General features: G+C 49.9%; 2 protein-coding genes across 2 annotated transcripts in view; one reads left to right on the top strand and one right to left on the bottom strand.

Annotated features, from left to right (window-relative positions):
* LOC119394556 (carboxypeptidase N subunit 2) overlaps positions 1 to 23,737 on the top strand; it is a 342,645-nt gene that overhangs the window by 105,484 nt on the left and 213,424 nt on the right. The window lies entirely within an intron of this gene.
* LOC119394555 (uncharacterized) lies at positions 4,955 to 5,828 on the bottom strand. Its single transcript, XM_049415830.1, has 2 exons — positions 5,592 to 5,828; positions 4,955 to 5,397 (listed from the first exon to the last, which is right to left on the bottom strand). The coding sequence occupies exons 1-2, from the start codon at positions 5,781 to 5,783 to the stop codon at positions 5,119 to 5,121; spliced, it is 471 nt and encodes a 156-aa protein (XP_049271787.1). The 5' UTR covers positions 5,784 to 5,828; the 3' UTR covers positions 4,955 to 5,118.

Consider the following 23,737-nt stretch of genomic DNA (forward strand, 5'->3'; position numbering starts at 1 on the left):
GGGGTTGGGAGAGGGTACAACCGCCTGAGCCGAGCGGTGGCGCCACCATACCGATGCACGAGGCGGAATAGAGTGCTGCCCGTTTATTAGCGTAGCGTCGCTGTGCCGAGCGTGCGCGCGCGTCGACGTTACGCTGGAATATATCAGCCCCTTTAATCTCGGCTGGCACGGGCTCACCCATCGGAGAGTCGAATGAATTGGGCGATGCGAAGAGACGAGCCGCGCGGCAACCCTTGAAGAGGCCAGCGTTGGTTGGTGGAGACTGACGATGAACGTTGCGTCTTGCCGAAGGGAAGAGTTGGAGGCGGAGGACGTCAGCGGCCACGTGAAGCCCGTAGCTTCAACTCGTGGACCGCGTCCAAGAGCGTCGACACTCGGGCCCGGTCACCCGACTGCGTCGTACGCCCAGCACCGTCTGCCCCCTCTGTTTTCTTTTCGAACGCACGCGACTGTTTTTCTTCTTCACCTCTTAAAGGGGCCCTGCAACACTTTTCGAGCATGCTCAAAAAGCGCTGCCGATCGGTAGTCGAGGCTCCCGAGAACACGCGAGCCAAATATTATAGCGATGCGCACGGCCTGGAATTTACAATAAATTCTCAAAGTCAGCTGAAAATCGCTCCCTCTTCTCTCGACAAATGATGTATTAGTCCGCAAAATATGACGCGATTGTCGGCAGTTCCACCATTGGCTGATGTTATAATCACGATAACACCCTCATTATTACTTTCGTTGTTAATTTTGAGTTCAATAAGTAGATAATATGTATGTTTATATTATGTTATCGCGTTAAAAACACCGAACAAACATTAATATTAGCACTTCCGGTCTCACCGACAGCTCGTCTGCTCGTAGTTGCGTGGTTCCATTTTCTTCGCCGTGCGCAGTGCCGAAAACGTGAATATTTCTGTGCTTTTGACCATCGCCGGTTGCCGTTGAGAGTGGCAGCCGTTCGAGTGTTGCCTCGTCAGCTGGGAACTGCATCGTCGGCACGTTCTCACGACCGACCGAGGCAGCCGTGCAGCATGTCTCCGATAACAATGCTTGCGTCCGGTAATGGCGGCGCTTCGGGGTTGTCTGCCAGTGCCGTCTTACGAGGCGGTGTATCGGAGTATGGGCCGAAACCGATCTCAGCTGTCATTCGTTCCAAACGAGCGCGCAGGTTTGCTTCCATGGTTGGCAGAGCGATGAAAACACTACGGCGTTCGAGGTGCACACCCAACATTACCAAACCGACGCGCAGTTTTCAAGCACGCGCGATACATAGTGCGATCGACTCCGCTCGACGAGAACGACGCAAGCCGACCGGAAGTGGCGGCACAGACCACGTGGTTGCGCCCAGACGTCAGAGAGAAAAAAATGAAGAAAAAATTTCCGCCGGCGCTCTTGGGCGGAGCCTCGCTCGTCTGCGCTCCCTCCCTCGAGTCGCTGCCTAGCTCTCCGCGCGCTCGCGGCGTTGAGTTGAGGGAGAAAGATGCGGAACGTGATCTCTATAATTTGGTAACACCACTTAGACTTGACGGATTCGAAAACTTTTTGCGGCATATGACTCGTGAAGAGTCATACGTCAATAATGAGACTATGCCAATATAACTAAGAATGGTGTTGCAGGGCCCCTTTAAGTTAGCAGAGCTGGCTCTTGAGCGAGCACCGGCGTCGTCGTCGTCGTCTACTTTCTTTTCCATCACACCACACAGGAGACGCTATGAATGTTCTGCGCGCACATCACATAGGCCCCTATTCAAGTCTTCTGTTTATCACGCAACACAAACAAAAGGCGATACATGTGCGCGTAACAATCACACACAATACACTACACATGACAATAAGGAAATGCACTAGACAGTTATAATGCATCGCGAAGCGTTCAAAGAATACATCACTTCACAAGGGAATGTCGAACATTAACACGGGAAAAATACATTCCCGTTTTAAGCGTAACTGCAAAAAAACAACAAAAGACAAACAAACAAACCCGGGTCAGTCGTTTGAATAGGACGCTCAAGTCATAGCGTCCTACACGAAACAATTTTCGCGTTGCATCTGCTTTGAGGCCAAATGCATCAAAGACGCATGTCTGCGCTTCCAAATGACCGGCTTTGCGTAGACGGCCAACTCAAACGCCTTGCTTTCTTTGGACGCAAACGCAGCTTTCACCTGCAAATCATGACACTTGGCAAGAAGGCGTTCGAACCACGCGCATCGAAGTGAAACCGTCGGAATGATCGCTTTCATCACGCCATGACACTGCCTCGGGAGATAAGGCGGTAATGCATTTGCATTCTGCACGACAATGGCTTCTGCCCTGCGTGATACTACAGAAGACTCAAGGCTGCCTTGTTGAACTGCTGCTGTACAACCATTGTGCTACTGTTCTGCAGCGCATTATTAAATGCGAAGCATTTCTTAGCGAACCTCTGGCACTTTGAGCGTTTCTATCTACGTATCTATCTATCTATCTATCTATCTATCTAGCCGCCTACGTCTGGGTGCTCTCATGATCGCCTCCTTAACATGGTGTAGACCAAAATTTGCATGGGAGGGTAAGAGGATTTGATGAATATGATTGCCAGGTCATGACATGAATAACGTTAAAATCCTGTCGCGTACGTCGTCAAACCCTTTCCACTAGACACGTGTGGCACATACCCGTTTACTACGGGCCGCGGTGTACGGGTATGCGCCACAGGTGATTGACAGTTTATATCTACCTAGGAACGGCGAGAACAGACAATGGTAATTTAAATGCTAGAGCGCGTTAAGGAAAACCAACATCGGCAGCGTTGACTCAACGAATGGAAAGAATGAAAATTAGGATCTCGACAGGAATCGAACCCAAGCATTCTGCGTGGCAATCGGGTATTCTACCACTGAGCCACGCCAGGTCTATAACCTGGTTTGGAAAAACAGCCTACGCAGGCGTAATATCGGTGCAACGTCCATTGTGGTTGTGGTGCTGGCTATCTAATTTTACAAGAAAGCAATAAACACTACACGATACTCCTACGATGTGTACTTCTACAACACAGGCGTCATATCAGATTAACGTCTGTAGTTCCAGTGTTGGCTCCACTTTTATAGCAGTCTAATAAACACGTTTGTATTCCTATGATTCAGCAAGCTATATTGAAGCATTGCTCGATCCCGGAGGAATACATTAACGAAAGTTACATATAATATCCACATCACCGCACCGTAAAGTGCACTTCGTCCACCGGAACGATGCAGTGTCCTCTTCATTTCTTACGAGGCTGGGCGATGGCCTCATGCTGACCGAGGATGATGCCAGATTGATTGACAGCCGCTTTGTAGACTAGGCTACGTAGGCCACATAAGCCCAGGTAGTCTACAAATACGACAAACACCATCCACTGATGTTGGTCTACGTAGCACTATCCAGGCCTACCAGCATCGACGGCCTATACCTCACCAACGCGAAGGGTGGCTACAGATTCCGACATGTCGCCGGCTATGTCGACAGAGAATTTGTCGACGAAATGACTGAGGCATCCACGAATTCCAACAGCTCTAGTATACCACATACTTCGCTACACATGGGCCCCTCGTCACCACGATCACGACCGGATCCTATAACAAGTCATGACCAGCTGCTGGTGCTCACTGATCACGGTGATGATGCCCTTGTTCAAGAATGTCAAGAATTTTTTATACACATGCACACGGGTTCGTGAAACGTGCGTGCGTTCTCGGGCCACGTATAAGCACTACATATCAGCTTACCGCTTCTGGTGTTGGTAATACCCACGTTGCCATTGGCAGCGTTACCCAACCGTAAACAACTGGTTATATAACACATATACGGCTCTTCAAGATATATATGTGTGCGTACCAAATTTATACAAATCTTTAGCGTCATTTTGTAACGTGTCGCTCAGTAAAAAGTTACGTCACAGTCACCTACCCCCCGCATGCTTCGCATAATATCGACTCCCACGGTTCGTGGGATCTGCCGAATTTTTAATGCAGCGGTCATGCTCCCTTTCAACTGAAGTATTTCTGTAGTCTATGTTGAGCCACGGCCGCTACATAAAAAAAAAAAACAGGTGCGGCTTGCTGCGTGGCGCCGAAACGGTGTCCGGGGCCTAGTTCTCCTTGCGCCCGCTCTGGCGCCACCACACCGGTCCAGCTGTTCACGGAGAAGCGCTTCGACAGCCGCGTTTGTACGCGCGACACTTACTCCAATCAGGCCGTAGATTACGCGTTTTATAGCTGCACATTACAGGTTGAATATTGAAGTCGTTATTAGAAATGCCGATCACCCCACATATGTGAACGGTTTGCCCTAGGACTACCAATATTTGTAGAGTGGGCCTCAGTACTCTTCATGAAGGTTGCCCGCTTTACTCACCTGAAATTAAAAGAAGTTCTCGTTATTACGAAGTATGCTGAGTATATTTACGTGTTTCTTCAAGACGAAGTAGTCAGTGATGCAGGCACTCAGGAGGGTGGCCGCGTTTTCTCCCGAAATTTGACTTTTCCTCTGTCTCTCTATTCTCGGCAATGAACAAGCGCGGCAGGTTAGTAAAGGTGCATGACATGAAATCAGCAGCACGTAAAGAAACGGTGGCAAAATAAGATACGCAGAACTGACAAGCGCTTGTTCTGTGTACGTTTCTTCCTTTTGTCTCCCGTTTTTTTCTTGTTTTTTTTTTACGCACTACTCATTTTAGCTCTCTCCCGTGTTTCTGACGGCATGTCTCTCCCAACAGCTCCACTCGCCCCTGCACTTGGCATGAAACTCACCTTGTTAATCCTCCTCGTGCACCCTCCTTCCCTAAAGAAAAAAAGTTTTGGCTACGTGCCTGGATGTACGTTATTATGTCACGAATTGGAAACCACATATTAATGTAGGTGAGCTTGTGGAAAATTTATAACTGCATGGGCAGGCGACAGAAGGGTGAAATGATTAGACGAACACCTTAAGACTTTTACTGCAATTTTATTGTAACTAACGAAGAGCTTATTCACAGGCGGAAAACTTTCCTTGACAGAGGTTTATGCGACAACGTCAGGACTCGCTCTACAGTTGCACTTGCATTACCAGCCCAATTGGCTATAAGAGGCCGCAGCAACTTTTTAAAGAATACCTTGAAGAGCTCCTCAGTGTGAGCGTGGTCGTTTTTTTTCACACATGAAATGCCCACAGTGAGTGAGATGTGGTAGCAAGGCTGACATCAGAATGTGGCACAACTTGCTGCTTTTTCTGACGTCGTCTGCCTTCATGACACGCTGAACAAAGGTGCAGGTGAGCTTGCAAAGCCCGACCACTTCCATCCTTGGGTACGCCAAGCCCCCATTGTCCATGTTTTTGATGAGACCGTGGAGTGGTCCTGTCGCTTCTGCTGTTTGCAGCAGGGCATTGCACGACTCGCATGGCACCTGGAAAGCAGAATGAAATGCCTATGAATGCCAGGACTTGATAGTGTTAAAACCTGTTCCGCTAAAGTAGTTATAGGAGTATAAATATGCAGCGTGAACTTATGCACATGCTTTAATAATTGTAAACCACTCTCATAATAAGTCGAATTTAAAACACCGCTTGGGTCACGCGTGCACAAAAAAAAACTTCATACCTTTTTCTCACATGCTCTCACAACGTATCCAGCAAGAAAAGCTACTGGTGCTAGCTCAAGGTCTGCTTCTGCTTGAGGCCGCAGCGTCAGATATGCGAGCTCACTGGAAAACTCCCTGGTAGCACGCTCAACAGCAGCTGGTAGGGTGCATGTGTTAGCATCTGGAACGGACAACCGCACGAGTGCCTCCATTTCGGAAGAAAGCGGCGCGTTTCCATCCCTAGCTGCTTGAAGAATGCCAACCTGTAAAATAAAGGCAATTATATTAGATGAAACGTTGGATGAGTGCAATTCAGAATATTTTTAGGCAGTACCTTGAGCAGTTTCTCTACAGTCCTGGCATCCACCCTGTCGTAGCCGCCGTTAAACTGCCGGAGGCAGCTAAACAGTGATTCAATGGGGTCGCTGTTCAGGCCCCGTGTCAAGAAATAGAGAAAGTAACCTATATAACACATAGATGAAAAAGCTGAAGCTGAGGCGAAAAAAAAAACCTACTTGATGTGGTCAAGAAGGTATTCAATCAGTGCCACTGTTGAACGTGTTGTGACAAGTGTCGCCTCGTACGTCTCTTTTGTCATTCGCATTGACCGGCCGCCTTGTATATAGAGGTCCTCAAGGTAGCAGACAAAATCTAGTTCCAGCCAGGACAGCCTTTCATCGTCTGTCGTGTAAAATGGTTCCTGATGCTGTCCGCCAGCCTTCACTGCACCGATATCATGAAGGGCATACCATTTCGCGATCATCCTCAGGAAACTGATTGTTGTAGCGCTGTTTCTGAATTGGCTTGCATCAGGATGACATTCGGGGTCTTCTTGAAGAAATTGAAGCGTGGCTATTGTTGGGAGAGAAAATATTTGTCTCGCCTTGCACACTTTCATTTTCTCTAGGTTGTTGGGTTGCACGTGCGCACGGGTAAGAAATCTGACCGGCTTCACCAGCAACTGCGACTGAATTTCAAAACGTTTCTTCAAGTAGAAACCACCTTGAATGAGCCCTTCGCCGTCCGTCATCTCTCGCTCAAGAAAATTAGTGCGCAGGTTTTTTATGAGGTGATTGGGGTCTAAAGACAAAAAGAGTGGGTGACCTTTTCGCAGAGGGTGGGGCACAACATGAACAAGGGTGCCATCTTCTGAGAGACGTTTGAAAAGAGAAACGTTTGTTTGGTGATTGTCAGTGACGATTCTCGCAATATGAAAACCGACATCTTCGGCTGCTTTCATGACTTCGAGTGTCATTGAAAAAAGCTTGTCGTTCTTGAGTCATCTTGTGAAAAAATAGCCCACCGGTATGACATAAGCTGTTGACAGTCCTCGTAGGAGGAAGCATAACAAGCGGTTTGCCACTTGAGGAACTGCACTTGACTCTTCCTCGCGACTGATGTCAACAAGACCAAATATCCTGTCAACTTGTTTGTCGTAAATAACTTTCTGCGCAATGGCCATCTCGTCTACAATGAGTGAGCAGTACATTTCCTGGTTGACGGATAGCCCTTCGCGCTCCACACGCAGCCGCTCCCTTGTCAGTGAGGTCACACCGACTTCGCCGGACGAGTGTCCTACATACTTTTGAAGCGTAGCACGACATGGGAGCTTCAAATGGCCTCTGCTTCGAACATGCTCGTACCCTTTGTTTGAACAGGCTTTCCATAAAACACATTCCCGCAGGATTACGTCATTGTAGACGGGCTTTTTCTTGCCTAAACTGGCCACTTGGTTGCTGGTAAAAACGGCAGCTTTGTCTCCTTCTTGAGCTTCTTGTAAAGCATTAATAAAAGCCTGAACGTCTTTGTTGCTTTCGTAAGTTAAAAGGCGTTCCTTTATTCCATCTCGATTGGCCTGCAATTTTTTCAACTGTTCTCCTTGACGAGCAACTTTGTTTTCAATCTGTTCACTGGTCTTTTTGACTCCTCCAAGAGATGTGCAAGATCTAATGTGGTTTGGCAGGCCTGATCTACAGGAAAGCTACGTTCTGTGCTCGGTTCTGAGGCCGACTGTGGAACGAACGCTTCGATCTCGTCTTTCACAGGGTGCGAGGAACTTTTGATCTTAGGGCTTTCTCCTGAGCTTTCACAATCACCTGCCCCAACTATTGCGTCATCAGCTGCATTCATTCGCCGGCGTTTTTTGGGCTGCGCGTTCTTTTTTTGCATGTAGTGCGGATAACCAGGAAACACAGTTGGGACCGCAGTCGGAAGCAAAACCTTAATCTTCGTGTTCTTTTTATAGTCATCCTCAGTGAAATGTAATGCACATACCAGCGACCTGTCGCTTGGCTCCCACTTATTTGCTTTCCCTGATGGCCCTTAGCGAGAAATATTCTTCAGCCACGCTTCCCGACGCTGCAGATCGCTAGGGAATTCGTGGTACTTCATAGTAGCGTCTCTGCTCGCGTTTGAATTGCACAGCGGCACACAACAGCTTCGCGGCATCTCACCGCTGGAAAAAACCGTCCGCCACAGACGCGCACGCCAAATAAACGCACTCAGGCGCAAGAAACACGAGGAAAGCTACTCACACACACGATCACACAGAAATCCACACGAACAACGCATAAATTCCGAGCCGACCACATTGTAGCACCACGGCCGCTGCATTATGGTAGCACGAACTGGCCTCTGCTTTGCGGACCGCGCTAGTGGCGTCCTCACCAAAAACTGCGGCCGCAACTGTGAACTCGACCGGGACGCGCTTGCCCATTGACAGCGACGCGACGCAGCAGGCCGCACCTGTTTTTTTTATGTAGCGGCCGTGGTTGCGCACTATAAGAGTCGCCTCCTCCTCCCCACACATAACGGTACTCCCTTTGCTTTCAACATTTGCACTACGAGCCCACGTCACTCTCATCTGAGGTGACTTATTGCTATGCTCCCCGACCATGTCCAACCCATCTGCTTCTGCAGCATAGGGTACACCTGACGAATCCGAGCGGACCAAGCGGTAGTACTTTCCGCGGCATTCGCCGTCACTACCTGTGCTAAAGAGCGGCTCTCGTTCACTAAAACTGTTTGGAGGCAAACCTGCATCTGCAGTAAATCTGCTAGGCATCTCAGAGGCTCTAAAGCACAAATCTTCTTGTTCCTTGCTCTCGAAGCTGCCCTGTGTTTCCAGGGGCTCAACCAGACCTTCCCTCGCTTCTTGGTCGCCCACTGGAACCATGCTCAGTGCGGCCAACTTATCTTCAGGAGAGAGTTGCCGTGTTGGCGCCCCTCGAATAGCCTGGATGAAGTATTAAGATCGCCTCGTTTCCCTTTGAAGGCAGGCTTTGTATGCCAGGGGCATACTTGCGATGGCGCGGAACGCTCATTTACGACTGCCATGTCTTCGCTACTACCACAACGCGCCTCAGCTTCAAGTACACGCGCGCGAAGCAACGAAATCTTCTCATTCAATGCCGCCTTCTCCGCCTCCCGTTTTCGTGCACGCGCATCACGCTCGTTCTGCTCGCGCTCTGCCTCTCGTTAGGCGGCACGCTCCTCCTGCATCCACTTCATAAGTTCGTCTACGGTTAGGCCTAGGTTTTTCACAGACGTTATTTAGCTCACATCAGTCCTTTTTCTTTTGTCAGTAAAACACTACAGTCAGCGTCGTCCTGTCGCGGAGGCCATTGTAATGTGAACGGTGAGGTTCTTAAAATATTTAGGTTAGGAACGTGGACGTTCCTACCAAACCGACGAGGCTGCTTGCATATTGATAACGACACTTTATAAGAACATGAATGAACACAACAACACAACACCAAACAAAGCAAACAAAGAAAGAATTAACTAACAACAGTTACTAAGAGCGAGCTTCCTTAAGAAAGTCAATCTCGGCTGACACGGGCTCACCCATCGGAGAGTCGAATGCTTTGGGCGATGCGAGAGACGAGCAGCGCGGCAACCCTTAAAGAGGCCAGCGTTGGTTTGTGGAGACTGGCGATGAACGTGGCGTCTTGCCGAAGGGAAGAGAGATCGAGGCGGAGGACGTGTGCGGCCACGTGAAGCTCGTAGCTTCAACTCGTGGACCGCGTCCAAGAGCGTCGACACTCGGGCCCGGTCACCCGACTGCGTCGAACGCCCAACGCCGTCTGCCCCCTCTGTTTTCTTTTCGAACGCACGCGACTCTTTCTCTTCTTCCCTCCCAAGTTAGCAGAGCTGGCCCTTCTTGAGCGAGCACCGGCGTCGTCGTCTACTTTCTTTTCTATCACACCACACAGGAGACACTATGAATGTTTTGCGCGCAAATCACAGTGTCATACCTTCACAAGGTCAGCGAACAGGTACGGAGTACCTGTAGTTTTTAGGGGCGAAGCTCCTTAAGGCGGCACCCGTTTGTCCCTCGTAGTCGTAGTAGTCGTAGTCCGTAACCAGTCGTAACGCTAGTACCAGATCTTGACCTCCAAGGTGGTGCCGGTGGGAGATTTTTCCTGTGCGTTGTTGAACAATAAAAAATTCGCAGCGTGCGCGTTAACTAAAAGCCGAATTCTTCTGTCTCTCATTCCCCATTAGCAGCCATTGACATGTTCCAGTAGGAAAAGTTAGTAGAAGTAGAAGTGTAAGTGTTAGCTAAAAGCCGACTTCTTCTGTCTCTCATTCCCATTAGCAGCCATTGTTTACCTCCAAGGTAGTGCCTGGTGAGATTTCTCCTATGCATGATTAAACAATAAAAATTTTGTTCAAAACGCCGTTGATTGATGAAATAAACCAACGGAAGACGCCAGATGTTTCCTAAAAGCAAAACGAAAGAACGCCAGATGTTTCTAAAGCAAAACGGAAAGACGCCAGCTGCTTAAAGGCCAACTCCGGCGATTTTTCGAGGTCGATGGATCTCAGTGAAATTTGCTGGATACCTTCCTGTGCACGTTTCCGTCATTTATGCCAAATTACAGGCTTGAGACATGCGCAGATTGTTTGCAAATGAATTTTAAAGATTGTCTGCAAACGCCCTCCTGGCTTCCCACAATTATTGGCAACATTGCGTCTGTGACGTCAGTATTGGCAAGGCGGCGGAAGTGACGCAGCCGAGGGCACCGCTAACTTCACGCTTAAGCCGATACAGCGAGCGTCTGCTGTGCACAAGGCGACAGACAGCGTTGGTTTGGCCGGCGTTTCGCTGGTCGTCCTGGCTGTCACAGTTTTCATACTCCGCGCCGGCGTGACCGGCATGCCTTGCCCGACTTCCGGTTCGGTCGTAACAACGTCTACGTCATACGTAGACAGTACACTCGCTTGGGTTTCGGTTTCGGTGTTGCGCTTTTTTGCTTATTTAAAATTATTCTCCAATTTGCCGAGTATTTTTGCTATCGGGCCCGTAACAGGAGCGTCTCAGGAACATAAAAGCACCATTACTTTGGCATGGCGAAAAAATCGCCGGAGTTGGCCTTTAACGAAAGACGCCAGAAGTTTTCTAAAGCAATGGTTTTCTAAACAATGAAAATTCACAGCGTACATGTAAAATTAAAGTGAGCTGCAAGTCGTCATAACTCTCATCGAACCTTTAGTATAAACGCGCCCGATCTCACGTCGGTGATGATGCACTGGGCAGAATTCACGGAAGATTCACGGTTTACCGATGAACCTCCGCAGCTTCGCCCACTCATCATCATTCACTCCGTGGATATGCCGTGATTTTTTTTCGCCCTAAACCAACTGTTTCGCCTCTGTCCTAGAATCATGGGTAACCTTTCGAGCGGCTGTACAATATGCGGTAGTGTTGGTTCTTGGCCGAACAACGAGAAGGACGGGGAGTAACCGGTAGTGTGATGGTGCTAAGAATTGTAACCAAACGTCACGCACGGTAGAGCAAGGTCCCAGTCAGTGTGATCTCAATAGACATATGGCTACACATAACTTTATTGCGTCCACACGACAAGACGTAACAGCAACAACTGAACTGATTGCGGGAGCACACACAGTTCTTGTCTTCTGAGGGCAGGGGTGTTCTTATCCACTGGCGCTCGGTTTACTAGCGTCGACGCTGCGCGCAGGCGCAGAAGCGCCGCCGCACCGTGCCACCCCCCCCCCCACGCAGAGAGGTGCCCTCAGGTTTGAAGAGCATTGGGGACGCGCACCCTGCGTCCAAAGCGCGTGATGTAGGGCACGGGCCGAGGCGTCGGCGGCTGTTGTAGGTGATTTACGGGAGGCGCGCAGGAGTTGGTAGTTTCCTGGGATAGGATGTATGATGGTTTCAGTCGGTCGATGGAGATGCAAACATCCCTCGCGCTGATTTGAAGGGTGAATGTTTTGTCGTCACGGCGGATGACTATAGGGTCCGGAGTAAGGTGGTTGAAACGGCGCACGTACAGCGTCGTCGCGGGGAAAGGCGTGCGAGCACGATGCCAAGTCCTTAAACACGAACGGGGCCGGCTTGGTGTGACGTGCTGGTGGTGACGGGTGCAGTGAGGTCATTGTGCGACGCAGCCGTGCGGGAAAGTCTGTCGGGTCCGAGCTGGTGATGTCGGAAGTCGAAGCGGAGAGAACTTCCCCAGGTAGGCGAAGCGGCTCCCCGTAAACCAGTTCTGCGGGCGTTGCCTGGATGTCTGGTTTGAAGGTGGCTCGCAGACCAAGAGCCATGGCCGGGAGAGCCTCGAGCCAAGTTGAGTTAGGGCGGCACGTGATAGCTGCCTTGAGCTGCCAGTGAAACCACTCAATGATCCCGTTCGCGCAGGGTGGTAGCTGGTACCAGCCACAACCCGGTTGTGACGCGACGAGGATCGCTTGTGACGCGACGAGGAGTGCCGAAGCGGGAAATCCAGGTGGTGAGAAGGCCGAGGCGACGTCTTCTGTGGTAATCCTTTCGAGCGGCAATACTTCGGGCCATCGAGTGATCGATCGATGGCGGTGAGGCAGTAGCGGTAAGGCCCGACCGCTGGAAGGGGGCCAATGATGTCGATGTGGACGTGTTGAAACCGTCGCGATGGCAGGGGGAATACCCCGAGCGCTCATGTGACGTACCGGGTGATTTTGGCGCGCTGACATTGAATGCACGTGCGTGTCCAGGTACGGCAGTCCCGTTGCATTGAGGGCCAAACATGGCGGTCAGTCACAAGGCGTGTAGAAGCGCGGATGCCGGGGTGACTGAGGTTGTGTAACTGGCTGAGAACGCTGCGGCGATGCCGCGAAGGGACATATGGTCTCACTCGTCCGGTGGATATGTCGCAGTAGAGAGTATCCGTCGATCCAGGGACGGCGACCTGTTGAAGTTGAAGAGAGGAGCCATTTTCGAGGAGCTGCTGGAGTTCGGCGTCCGTTTTCTGAGCGTTGGCGAGGGTGTCACTCGTAACGGGTGGCGCTTGACAGCAGAGACGTGCGAGAGTGCATCGGCGACCACGTTATCCTTTCCGCTGATGGTTTGGATGTCGGTGGTAAACTGGGCGATAAAGGACAGTTGGTTCTGCTGGACCTGTGGAAGTTTTTAGCGTCATTGGGAGAAGGCGTAAGTTTGTGGTCAGTGTAGACGGTGCAGTGCTGTGCCTCGAGAATGTGGCGAAAGTGTTGGACAGCTTCGTAGATGGCGAGAAGCTCTGTGCAGTAGGCTGGCCATGTGTTCTCCGCAGGGGCCGAAGTTTCGTCGGCGATGCCAGTAGACGAGAGTGTTCTTGGGCTGGAGAGTTCTTTTTCGAAAAAAATGCCGACGGGCACCAGTTTTGGCCCACGCGCTGCATCAGGGAGGCTCCGACGGCGGTGCTAGAGGCATCCGTGAAAAGGCCCAAGGGAGCCTCTGGCTTGGGATGCGAAAGTAGAGTGGCGTTGCAGAGGGCACTTGTGCAGTCTTCGAACGCTTGAGTGAAAAGTGGTGTCCAAGCGACAGGATGGGTGTCTTGTAGGCCAGCCAGCGCGTCATGAAGGGGGGCCTGATATGCGGCCGCTTTAGGCACGAAGCGCCTGTTAAAGTTGAGCATTCCCGGGAAACGTCGGAGGTCTTTCGCTGTGACAGGCCGCGCGTAGTTCTTAAGGGCCAAGATGCGGTCAGCCGAGGGTGTAGGCCATACTGAAGAAATTCGATGGCCAAGAAACGTGACGACGGGGCGCCAAGCGTGCTCTTCTGGACGGTTATGAGTAAGCCGTGGTCGTCGAGACGTTGACACAGTTGGCGAAGGTGTTGGTGGTGAGCCTTTTCGTTGGGGGACAAGACCAGGATGTCGTTTAGGTAGACGAAACAGAAGTCTAGGCCGTGGACGACGTCGTCGATGAAGCGTTGGAAGGTTTGTCCCGCATTGCGGAGGCCAAAGCTCATCTTTATTAGTCACGTCAAAAAGGTAATGCATTGTAGATAAATATGCAGGAGGAGGTCCCAAGGTTACAAACCGCAGGCGGGACCTCCTATGCTAATACACTGAAAAATCTCAACAGTGAACAAGGAATAGCAAGAGCCTTTTTGTAGTGTTACTAGAAACAGGGACTGTACTAAATGTTGAGGTAAGTATTTAACGAATTTTTTACACACAACATAATTTCACAAAATTAGCGGAACGCATCAGTTATACATTGAATAAACACAGTTTTAATCTTCGCTTGAAAACATGAATGTTCATTATTTCTTTTAGATCACGTGATAGGGAATTCCATAATGTAATTGATGAAAAAACAATGCTCATTTTCCCATAATTAGTGCGAACTTTAGGTAACAAGAGATTATTATGGATCGCGAATCTAGTTCTATTGTGATTAAACAACAACACAGCAGGAAATATGTCGATAATGAGAGTGCGGTGAAAAACCTTAAAAAACAAACACACACATTATAAATATACAGATCGGAGATGGGTAGTATGTCAAGCTGGAAAAAAATAGGATGTGATGGCGTTTGACGAGAAGCGAAAGTTATAAGCCGCATTGCTTGCTTTTGCAACACCCTCAACGGCCAAATGTGCACTGAATATGAATGGCCCCATGATGTAATGCAATAAATGAGATGGCTATGAACGAATGCGTAGTACAGTGCTTTAAGAGTGTTTATGCTGAAGCACTTTCGTGACTTCACCAGTGCCCTAATTCCATATGAAATCTTTCTACAAACAGAATTAATATGTTGGTGAAATTTCAAATGTGTGTCAATTATAACGCCCGGAAATGATGTATGATCACTCAAAGGAATGACTACAGAGTTGACAAAAAGGTGTGGAGCGAATAGTGATTTGGTGAATGAAAAAGCATAAAGCAAGTTTGGGAAGGATTTATCAATAAACTATTAGTGTTGCACCACTCTACAAGTGAAATAAGGTCAGCTTGAAGTCTACACACTAGAGTCGCAGAAACCGAATGATGAGAAAAAATAGTGGTGTCATCAGCGTAAAGTATACAAGAAGAGAAGTTAAGACAACGCGGTAAGTCATTTATATATATCAAAAATAATAAGGGGACCAATATTGAACCTTGGGGAACGCCTCTGTAAATGGGGGTAGGATTTGATGTAAAGTTATTGACAGAGACTACTTGAAATCTATTGAGCAGAAAGCTCTGTAATAGCGTTAGCGGCGGGACCAGTTATACCGTAGTATTCCAGGTTACGAAAAAGGATTAAACGGTCAATACTGTCAAACGCTTCAGAAAAGTCGACAAAGATAGCTCCTGCGATGTCACCATTATCAATAAATGATCTAATTTTGTCAGTGAAACATGCAATTGCAGTATCCGTGGAAAGTCCTGCCTAAAGCCAAACTACTATGTTAAATTTGCTTAAATATTTAGATAGCCGTATTTCAATGAGTTTTTCCAAACTTTTATCTAGGAATGGAAGTACGGATATAGGCCTGTAATTGCCGACACTGTGAGGATCACCTTTTTTTAAATACTGGCACTACCTTTGCAACTTTTAATTTATCAAGGAAAGCACCGTTTTTGAAACAGCGGTTAAAAATATGACTTAAGATAGGGGCAACAAATGGTCTTACAAGTTTAATGTGTTTTGAGTGGACGTTATCTAACCCAGCCGCGGTAGTTTTTAATCCTGAAATAACAGAACAAACCTCAGAAACACAAGTAGGAAAAAGAAACATCGATTGATGACTGTCAGGAAACGGAGGTACATAGTCTGATGAGGGGGCGACACTAAAGCTAGTTGAAAAGTGAACATTAAAAGCGTCTGCCACATCACTGGCCTTGGTGAGAGTGACATCGTTGACACGAACGGAGGTCACTTTGCTGCGCGACTGTGAAGAATTTAAAAATTCTTTTAGGAGCTGCCACTTTCTGCTAGTATCATTTCTGCAATGCTGTAGTTCCTCTTCATAATAATTTTGTTTAACGTTTTTTAGAAGTGAGGCTAATGTGTTGGAGTAACTTTTATAGCGCAATTTCAAGCGCGCATTAAACGGTTGACGTTTTGTTTTCTTATACAAGTTGTCTTTCTTGCGAAGAGATCGTATGAGTGAATCGGACAGCCAAGGCCAACATGTGGCGAAGTAGCGTCTGTTAGATCATTGAAGTGTGGTTGAACGCTCAACTGCTGAGTAAATAGCGTCATAGAACCTGGTTAACGCCTCTTCAGGATCATTTGCGGCATACACACTGGACCAATCTGCATCTTCAATGAACTTGCAGTACTTGTGTGACTCAAACACACTTTTGACGTGTTACGCTGCTATGATTGATGGGCCTTTCAAAATATAAGAATACAGGAAAGTGATCGCTTATGTCACTCTCAATTACGCCAGCATGACTGGCGTCATCGATGTTTGTGAGGATGTGATCAATTAATGGCTGTGAGCCATCATTAGTACAGCGTGTTGGAACAGATATCAGCGATTGAAACCCATAGCTATCAAGTAAATTAAAGTTCACATCACCGATGATTATTATATTCTTGTGCTCAGCATTAAGTTTGTCAAGTAAGTCGTGAAGAGCATTACAGAAACTAGAGGGGTCACATGAAGGTGACCGATAGACAGCAGCAAGAATTGTTTTTAGTTCATCGTGACAAAGTCCTGGCAAATCAATTTTCAGCCAAACAGATTCACATTTCGCGACATTTAAATATAAATCGCAGCGTCTTTTATACTGAATATTATTAGATACAAAAATGCCTGAACCACCATGAGGATCATCACTTCGATGACAATATTCGCTGGAATAACCAGGAAAGCCACACAAGTGACCGTGACTAGGTGATGGCCAAGTTCCAGAGCAGCAGATAACAGAGAACTGATTATTAAGGGAATCCAATAGAGCGATAATACTGTCATGGTTCTTAGGAAGGCTACGGGCATTGAAATCTATGAGAGATAAACCCCAGTTCTTCGAAGGAATGTTATTAAAATCACTCGGAAGGAAATACATTTTCTTTTTTTTCTTTCGCTTCCTAGGTTAACATTATTTCGCGCCTAATAGTTGAACACGTGCAGGTCAGCTTCACAGACAATTCTGTGGACAACACTATCAAGAGTTTGTCTTGCCTTGACAACGCAATTATCATTTCACAGAAAAGCCCACTTGATTTGTTTTTTGAGGTCAAGTGCCTTAGAAAAGAGCCGCTTATTGTCAGACGTCAAATGCTCATTAACGTAGATTGGCTTGATGCAAGGAAATTGGAATAAGCCGAAGGGTGTGATGATTGCGGTCTTCCGGACGTCATCTGGGTTCACAGCAATTTTTGTCTAGGCCTTTACCAAGTCAATAGTTGAGAATACGGTGCTGCCATGTAAGCGGTGGGCAAAATCCTGTATATGGCGAACCGGGTACCTGTCTGGAATGGTGCGGGTGTTGAGGGCGCGATAATCTCCACAGGGCCGCCAGCCATCGGTCTTCTTCCGCACCAAATGAAGCGGTGAGGTGTAAGGCCCCTCCGAGCGGCGGGCAGTACCCTCGCGGAGCATCGCTTCAAACTCTGCTTTGGCGATTCGAAGGCGGTCGGGAGAAAGGCGGCGGGCGCGGCAGGAGACCGGGGCCTGGAGTAGTGCGGATGTAGTGCACGGTTGAGTGGTGTACCTCTCGGGGCTGCCCGCTAGGTCGTGTCAGGTCGGGAAATTCTGCGACGACGGCGTGGTATGGCGATTGATCTTCAACGGCGAAAGCTTTATCGCTGGGCTGTTTGGTGGTCGTGCGTTGGCCCGGCGCGGAGAGGCCTGTTGTGGCGTCGATAAGTCGGTCATGCCGGCAGTCAGGTAAAAGATGGTAGTACGCCAGGAAGTCGGACCCGATGATTGGGTCTGCGACGTTGGCGATGACAAAATTCCATGGGAATTCACGGCGCAGGTTTTTGAGGGTGATGTTGAGGCGGAGCGCGCCGTAGGTCTTAATACTTGAATGGTGCGCCGCACTTAGCTCGAACGACGTGCAAGGGCGCTTGTCGTGCAGGAAGGCTCGGGGGAAGCGGCAGATGTCAGAACCGCAGTCGATGAGGAACCTGCGCTCACTGATTTGGTCGGTGACAAAAATGCGACGGCCTCCAAGTTGGCAGCTCGCGGCCGTCTCTACGGGTTGCTGTGGAAGTTTCCCTGACGTCCAACTGAGCGAGGTGGTTGCATTTCCTGGCTTTGTCACCGAAGCGGCGATGGTAGTAGCAGCGGCCGTCGTCGTTTTCTTGCGATGAATCGGTGTTTCGGCCTCGGCTTTGAGGTGTTTTCCGGGACGCGACGTCGGGAGTTGATCCAGATGCCTTTGGAAAGAACCCACCTGACGGGCGATTTCGTCGATACGGCTAGCGAGCTCGGGGGTGGGCTGTGGGGCACCGGCGGCGTGGACGAAAAGAGGTGACGGCGGTGGAGAGGCTTCGACGACTCGGTCGGCGATTTCGGCAAGCTGGTCCAGCGGCAGATTCGGCTGAACCTGGAGGATGGCCTGTGCATGATAGGGTAAACGGTCAAGCCATATTATTCGGAGAAGGGAGTCGTCAACAGGCGTGCTGCCCGCGAGGGCACGCATAAAACGCAGGAGCTGCGATGGCTTGCGGTCACCGAGCGCTTCGTGCTGAAGGAGTTGACGCACTTCTCTTCTTCTGAAGGTGAAAGCCGCCGAATTAGTTCCCTCTTCAGGTACAGGTAGCAGTCGTCAGGTGGAGGACTTGCGAGTACGTCGCGAAGCTCAGATTCGTATCGAGAGTCTAGGTGGGTGACGACGTAGTCGTAGCGCGTCCGGTCCTGGGTGATACGTGCCAGGGAAAACTGCGCCTCGACTTGAGCGAAGCACACCTCAGGTGACTCTGCCCAAAATGGTGGGAGCATGACGGCGACGCGACAGACATCCGTGTCGGCGGTGGGCGCTGGAGTGGTGGCACCCGCTGGAGCAGAGCTTTGGGGGCGTGGCCCGAGTGCGGCTGTGCAGAATTCTCAGATGAGCGTGGTTCATTTTGGGTGCGTTGCTGCTGTTCGTGGAGTTGCTGCTCTTGGTTCTTAATTACCAGTTGTTGGGCCAGAAGTTATTCTTGAAGATTTTGTACTTGTTGGCGAAGAGCGGCGAGGGCTCCCTGGTCGGCCATGGCGGTGCGGTAAGTTCGTTTTTGCGGGTCACCAGATGTGGGTACACATAGCTTTAATGCGTCCACACGAAACGACGTAACAGCAACAACTGCACCACTCAACTGATTGCGGGAGCACACACAGTTTTTGTCTTCTGAGGGCGAGAGTGTTCTTATCCACTGGCGCTCGGTTTAGTAGCGTTGACGCTGCGCGCAGGCGCAGAAGCGGCGCCGCACCGTCCCGCCACAGACATACTTCGCGCGCATGTCTGTAAGTGTTCGGTTAAGAGGTTCCGTGAGGCCATTTGCCTGCGGATGGTACGATGAAGTAAACTTGTGCCTAGTTTCATAGGACTGTAGGATGTCCACTATGACTTGCGACAGGAATATGTGGCCACGGTCCGTAAGCAGCTGGCGTGGAGCTCCATGTTGCAAGTTCACGTCGTGGAGAAGAAAATCGATGACATCTGTGGCGCAGCTTGTTGGAGGATCACATGTGACGGCGTAGCGTGTGGCATTATCTGTGGTCACAGCTATCCACCTGCTGCCAGATGAAGACAGTGGAAAAGGGCCAAGTAAGTCTAAGCCAACGCGAGAAAACAGTTCTAATGAAATGTCAAGTGGTCAAATGCACCCGGTAGGAAGCGTCGATGGCGTTTTGCGGTGCTGAAATTTCTCACATGCTGCAACGTAGCTTCTGACGGTACGTGTAAGCCCAGGCGAAAAGAAGCGTTGGCGCATGCGGTCGTATGTGCGCGACACACCAAGGTGACCGGCAGTTGGAAGGTCGTGAAGTTCATGAAGAACAGCCGAGAGGAGGTATTTTGTAACAGCAAGCAGAAGGGTTGGTCCGTCTGGGTGAAAGTTATAACGGTATAGTGCACCATCTTGGAGGACGGACGAGAGATGGGACCGGTCGGAAGATAGTTATTCGAGGCGTTCGATGATTACACGTAGGGAACTATCACGGCGTTGCTCGTCGGCGGTGGGGTTCAGTTCAGAGAAGGCGCAAGCGTCGGTGTCGGTGTGAAAGATGGTGCTTGATTCTTCGACCGGAGACCGAGATAGGCAGTCTGCGTCCTGATGTAGGCGTCCCGACTTGTACATCACTCTTGCTGCCGCAGAGCCAAGTGATCAAGCCGGCCAGTAGGATCCTTTAGTGACGAAAGCCGACAGAGTGCATGATGGTCTGTGATTACAAAGAAATGCGTGCCGTATAAATATGGGCGGAACTTGGAGACTGCCCAGACAAGAGCAATTCATTCACGCTCTGCAATTGAATAGTTGGGCTCTGCAGGTGTAAGGAGGCGGCTAGCGTAGGCGATAACGTGGTCGTCTCCCTGCTGGCGTTGGGCTAAGATGGCTCCGATCCCGTGACTACTCGCATCGGTTCCTACCTCGGTAGGAGCGGACGGGTCAAAATGGGCCAATATAGGTGATGTCGTAAATATTGTGATGATGCGAGAAAATGCGGAAGATTGAGTGGAACCCCGCGGAGAAGAGACGCCTCTCTTTAGAAGGGCAGTGAGGGGTCGAGCAATTCCTTGAAAATCTTTCACGAACAGTCAGAAGTAGGAACAAAGCCCCATAAAACTCCGGACGTCTTTGACCAACTGTGGTACAGGAAAACTCGTTACTGCAAGAATTTTTTTCGGGTCCGGCTGGACACCTGAAGCATCGACAAGGTAGCCCAACACTGTAACCTGTCGGCGGCCAACGTGACACTTCGATGAGTTCAATTGGAGACCAGCCTGGCGGAAGACGTCAAGACTAGCTGACAAACGCTCAAGGTGGGTCTCCAATGCAAGTGCAAATGCAAGGGCTTCGTCTAGGCAACAAAGGCATGCCGACAATTTGAACCCTTGTAAGCAGAGAGTCCATCATACGTTCGAACCTGACGGGGGCGTTGCATAGACCGAACTGCATAACCTTGAATTGGTAGAGGCCATCGAGAGTGACGAACGCAGATTTCTTTTGGTCGTTTTCATCCACAGCATTTTGCCAATAGCAAGAGCGATGGTCTATTGATGAAAAGTATTGTGCACCGTGGAGACAATCAAGAGCGTCATAACTTCGTGGTAAAGGGTAATTGTCCTTTTTCGCAATTCGGTTTACATGGCGGTAATCAATGCAGAAACGTCACGTGTCATCCTTCTTTTTAAGAAGCGCGACGGGCGACGCCCAATGGCTCGATGAGGATTCAATAATGCATTTGGCTAGGATCTTGTCGACTTTCTCTTGAATGACCTTACCCTAGGCGGCCGACACACGATTTGGTCGGCGATGAATGCGAAGCGCATGACCAGCGTTTATGCAGTGCTTCACTAGGGAAGTGTGGCCGAGTGGTCGATTGTTGATGTCTAATATGTCGTGGTAGAACGCCAGAAGGCGGCAGAGGGCGGCTGATTGCTCAGGCTTGAGGTCCGGGGTGGTCATGGGGCGTAAGGCTGTGTCGAGGCGTGTGGCGTCTTGCGGGCGACATGGTAGTTGTGAGGATACATCTGCCGCAAAAGTGGTGACGTGGTTGTCTGTTAAGGGTGGCAGCGTGGCGATCGAGTATCATTGAGATAGAACTTGCTTCGTGAAGCCGAAATTGATAACAGGGAGATAGATTCGGTTAGCGGCTATAGTTACGACGGAGTGTGGCACAGTGATGTCACGCATCAGGAGTACATTAGAAATAGGTGTGACGACATAGTCACCATAAAGCACGAGTGAAGTTGTTGCCAATTCGACGGATATTAGGGTTTTAGGTGGTATGCGGGTGAAGTCTGTAGTACAGAGGCTGGTCGGGTGTTCGGGGCGAACATCTGGAAGAAGAGGGAAGGTCATGGAAAGGGTACCGGCGGAACAGCCGATCAGTGCAGAACGCGTCGATAGGAAATTGGTCCCAAAGCTGAGGTCGCGAGGGCAAGTGTTGAGCAGCTCAAATTAACGGGAACGTGACGGCCGGCAATGCTAATACGAGCGGTACACATTCCAGTGACAGCACTAGTTTCGCCCTCGGTGACGCGTACGGCTTTAGTTGTAGCAGGCGTGAGTATTTTTTGAGCCGGTGACAGAGATGAGCACTCATAAAGGACACCTGAGCTCCAGTATCGACTAATACCGTCAAAGAAATATCGTCCACATACACTTCAATTAAGTTCTTGTTAGCTGGGAGCGTCAACGGAGGGTTTGGGTCAGTCGAAAAAGGTGCAGCACTACCTCCAGGAGCTGCATGCTCTAGTTTTCCGTCACAGAGGATACGTAGTTGGCCGGCGAGGAATAGCGGCGGGGTTGGGGCGCCGGGAAACTACGGCGTTGAGGGGACAGCGAACGCGCAGTAGAACGGCTGTTAGGCGCGTCAGAAGCAGGGTGAATACCGATGAGGATCTGTGTATGGGTGAGCAGAAGAGAAAAATTAGCTCCAAAATGAAGGCGTCCAAGTGGCGCGAGTCTGGGAAATTGGCGGGAGAGATGAACAACTCGTTGGCACCGGAAGCTGAGCCGTTTGTCGTCTGGACGAGGGTAGTGATGTAGGCTTGTTGGTCGGTCATGCTTCTTGTATATAAGCGCGAAAAGACAAGGACGAAGGGAAGAAAGTACAAACACTAGCGCCAGCGTGTGTGTACTGTCTTCCCTTCGTTCTTGTCTTTTGCGTCCGCATCCAAGAAATTGTCGTCTGGAGTTCGCCATTCTGTTGGGTTGCGGGATCTGGGAGGAAAATATTAGTTTTTGCGTGGTGAGTTCATTGGCATCGGCCTGCAGTCTTGTCGAGAGACCGAGCAGGCGACAGGAAAACCGAGGTTGGCAAGTTCTTGCCTCATGACTCCCTGAGTAACTGAGACCGCCGGGAGTGTTTGGACAGTGGCATAGTCGAGGGGTAGTGGATGAAGCGGCGCCGGACTTGCCGCTTCAAGCTCGCGTCGAACGATACGCGTCACGTTCTTCTGAATGGGCGGTGTGTTGCCGAGATCGGTTTGCGCTGACATTACAGTCGTGTTAGGTAGCCGAGAAAACTGAGACAGGATGCTGTGGCTTTTGGCCATTTCGAAGCGCCGACATTTTTTAATGAGATCGATGGTCGAGACGTTAGTGTAGCCGAGCAAGTTGAAAGCGTCGTCCGGGCTTTCTTTGAGCATGTGACCCACCTTGTAACCCTCGGTCATTTACTCGTCCATTTTCCGGTACAGCGCGAGCACGTCCTGTATGTGCGAGTCATAAGACTGGGTTGGCGACTGCACGCAGGTAGCGAGTTCTTTCCGTGCAGCCGTGTGACGACCGCGAGGGTTCCGAATAATGTCGCGTAGTCTGTCCTTGAAAATATCCCAGCTGGTGAGCTCGGTCTCATGGGTATGGAGCGAAACACGCGGGGTGACTCCCAAGGAGAAGATAACATTGGCGAGCATCACAGTAGGGCCCCATCGGTGACTTTGGCTAACACGCTCATAAATGCTGAGCCAGCAGTAGTCGTCAAGTCCAGCTTGAGCGGAGAATGTACCGGGATCACGGAGGTTGGCTACCATGACATACGTTGTCGTTGGCGCCGCAAGTGAAGTGGGAGCCGGGTTGTTGGAAGCCATGGCCCAAGACTGGACTGGGCGGCCGCTGCGAAGCTTCGTTGTGAGGACGGGTAACGTTCCACCTCCACCAAAGATGTTATGTGAATGACAGGACGCCTCTTCTGTAAATTATAAACACAATATATTTAAAACAGCGCTTGCGGCGCTGACCGGTTCAGCTCCGAGCTCGAGCGGAGACAGCTCGCCGTCCTCTTCGTTGGACGCCAACGCG

This window comes from Rhipicephalus sanguineus, chromosome 5 (genome assembly GCF_013339695.2).
Source record: "Rhipicephalus sanguineus isolate Rsan-2018 chromosome 5, BIME_Rsan_1.4, whole genome shotgun sequence".
NCBI classification, from domain to species: Eukaryota; Metazoa; Arthropoda; class Arachnida; order Ixodida; family Ixodidae; genus Rhipicephalus; species Rhipicephalus sanguineus.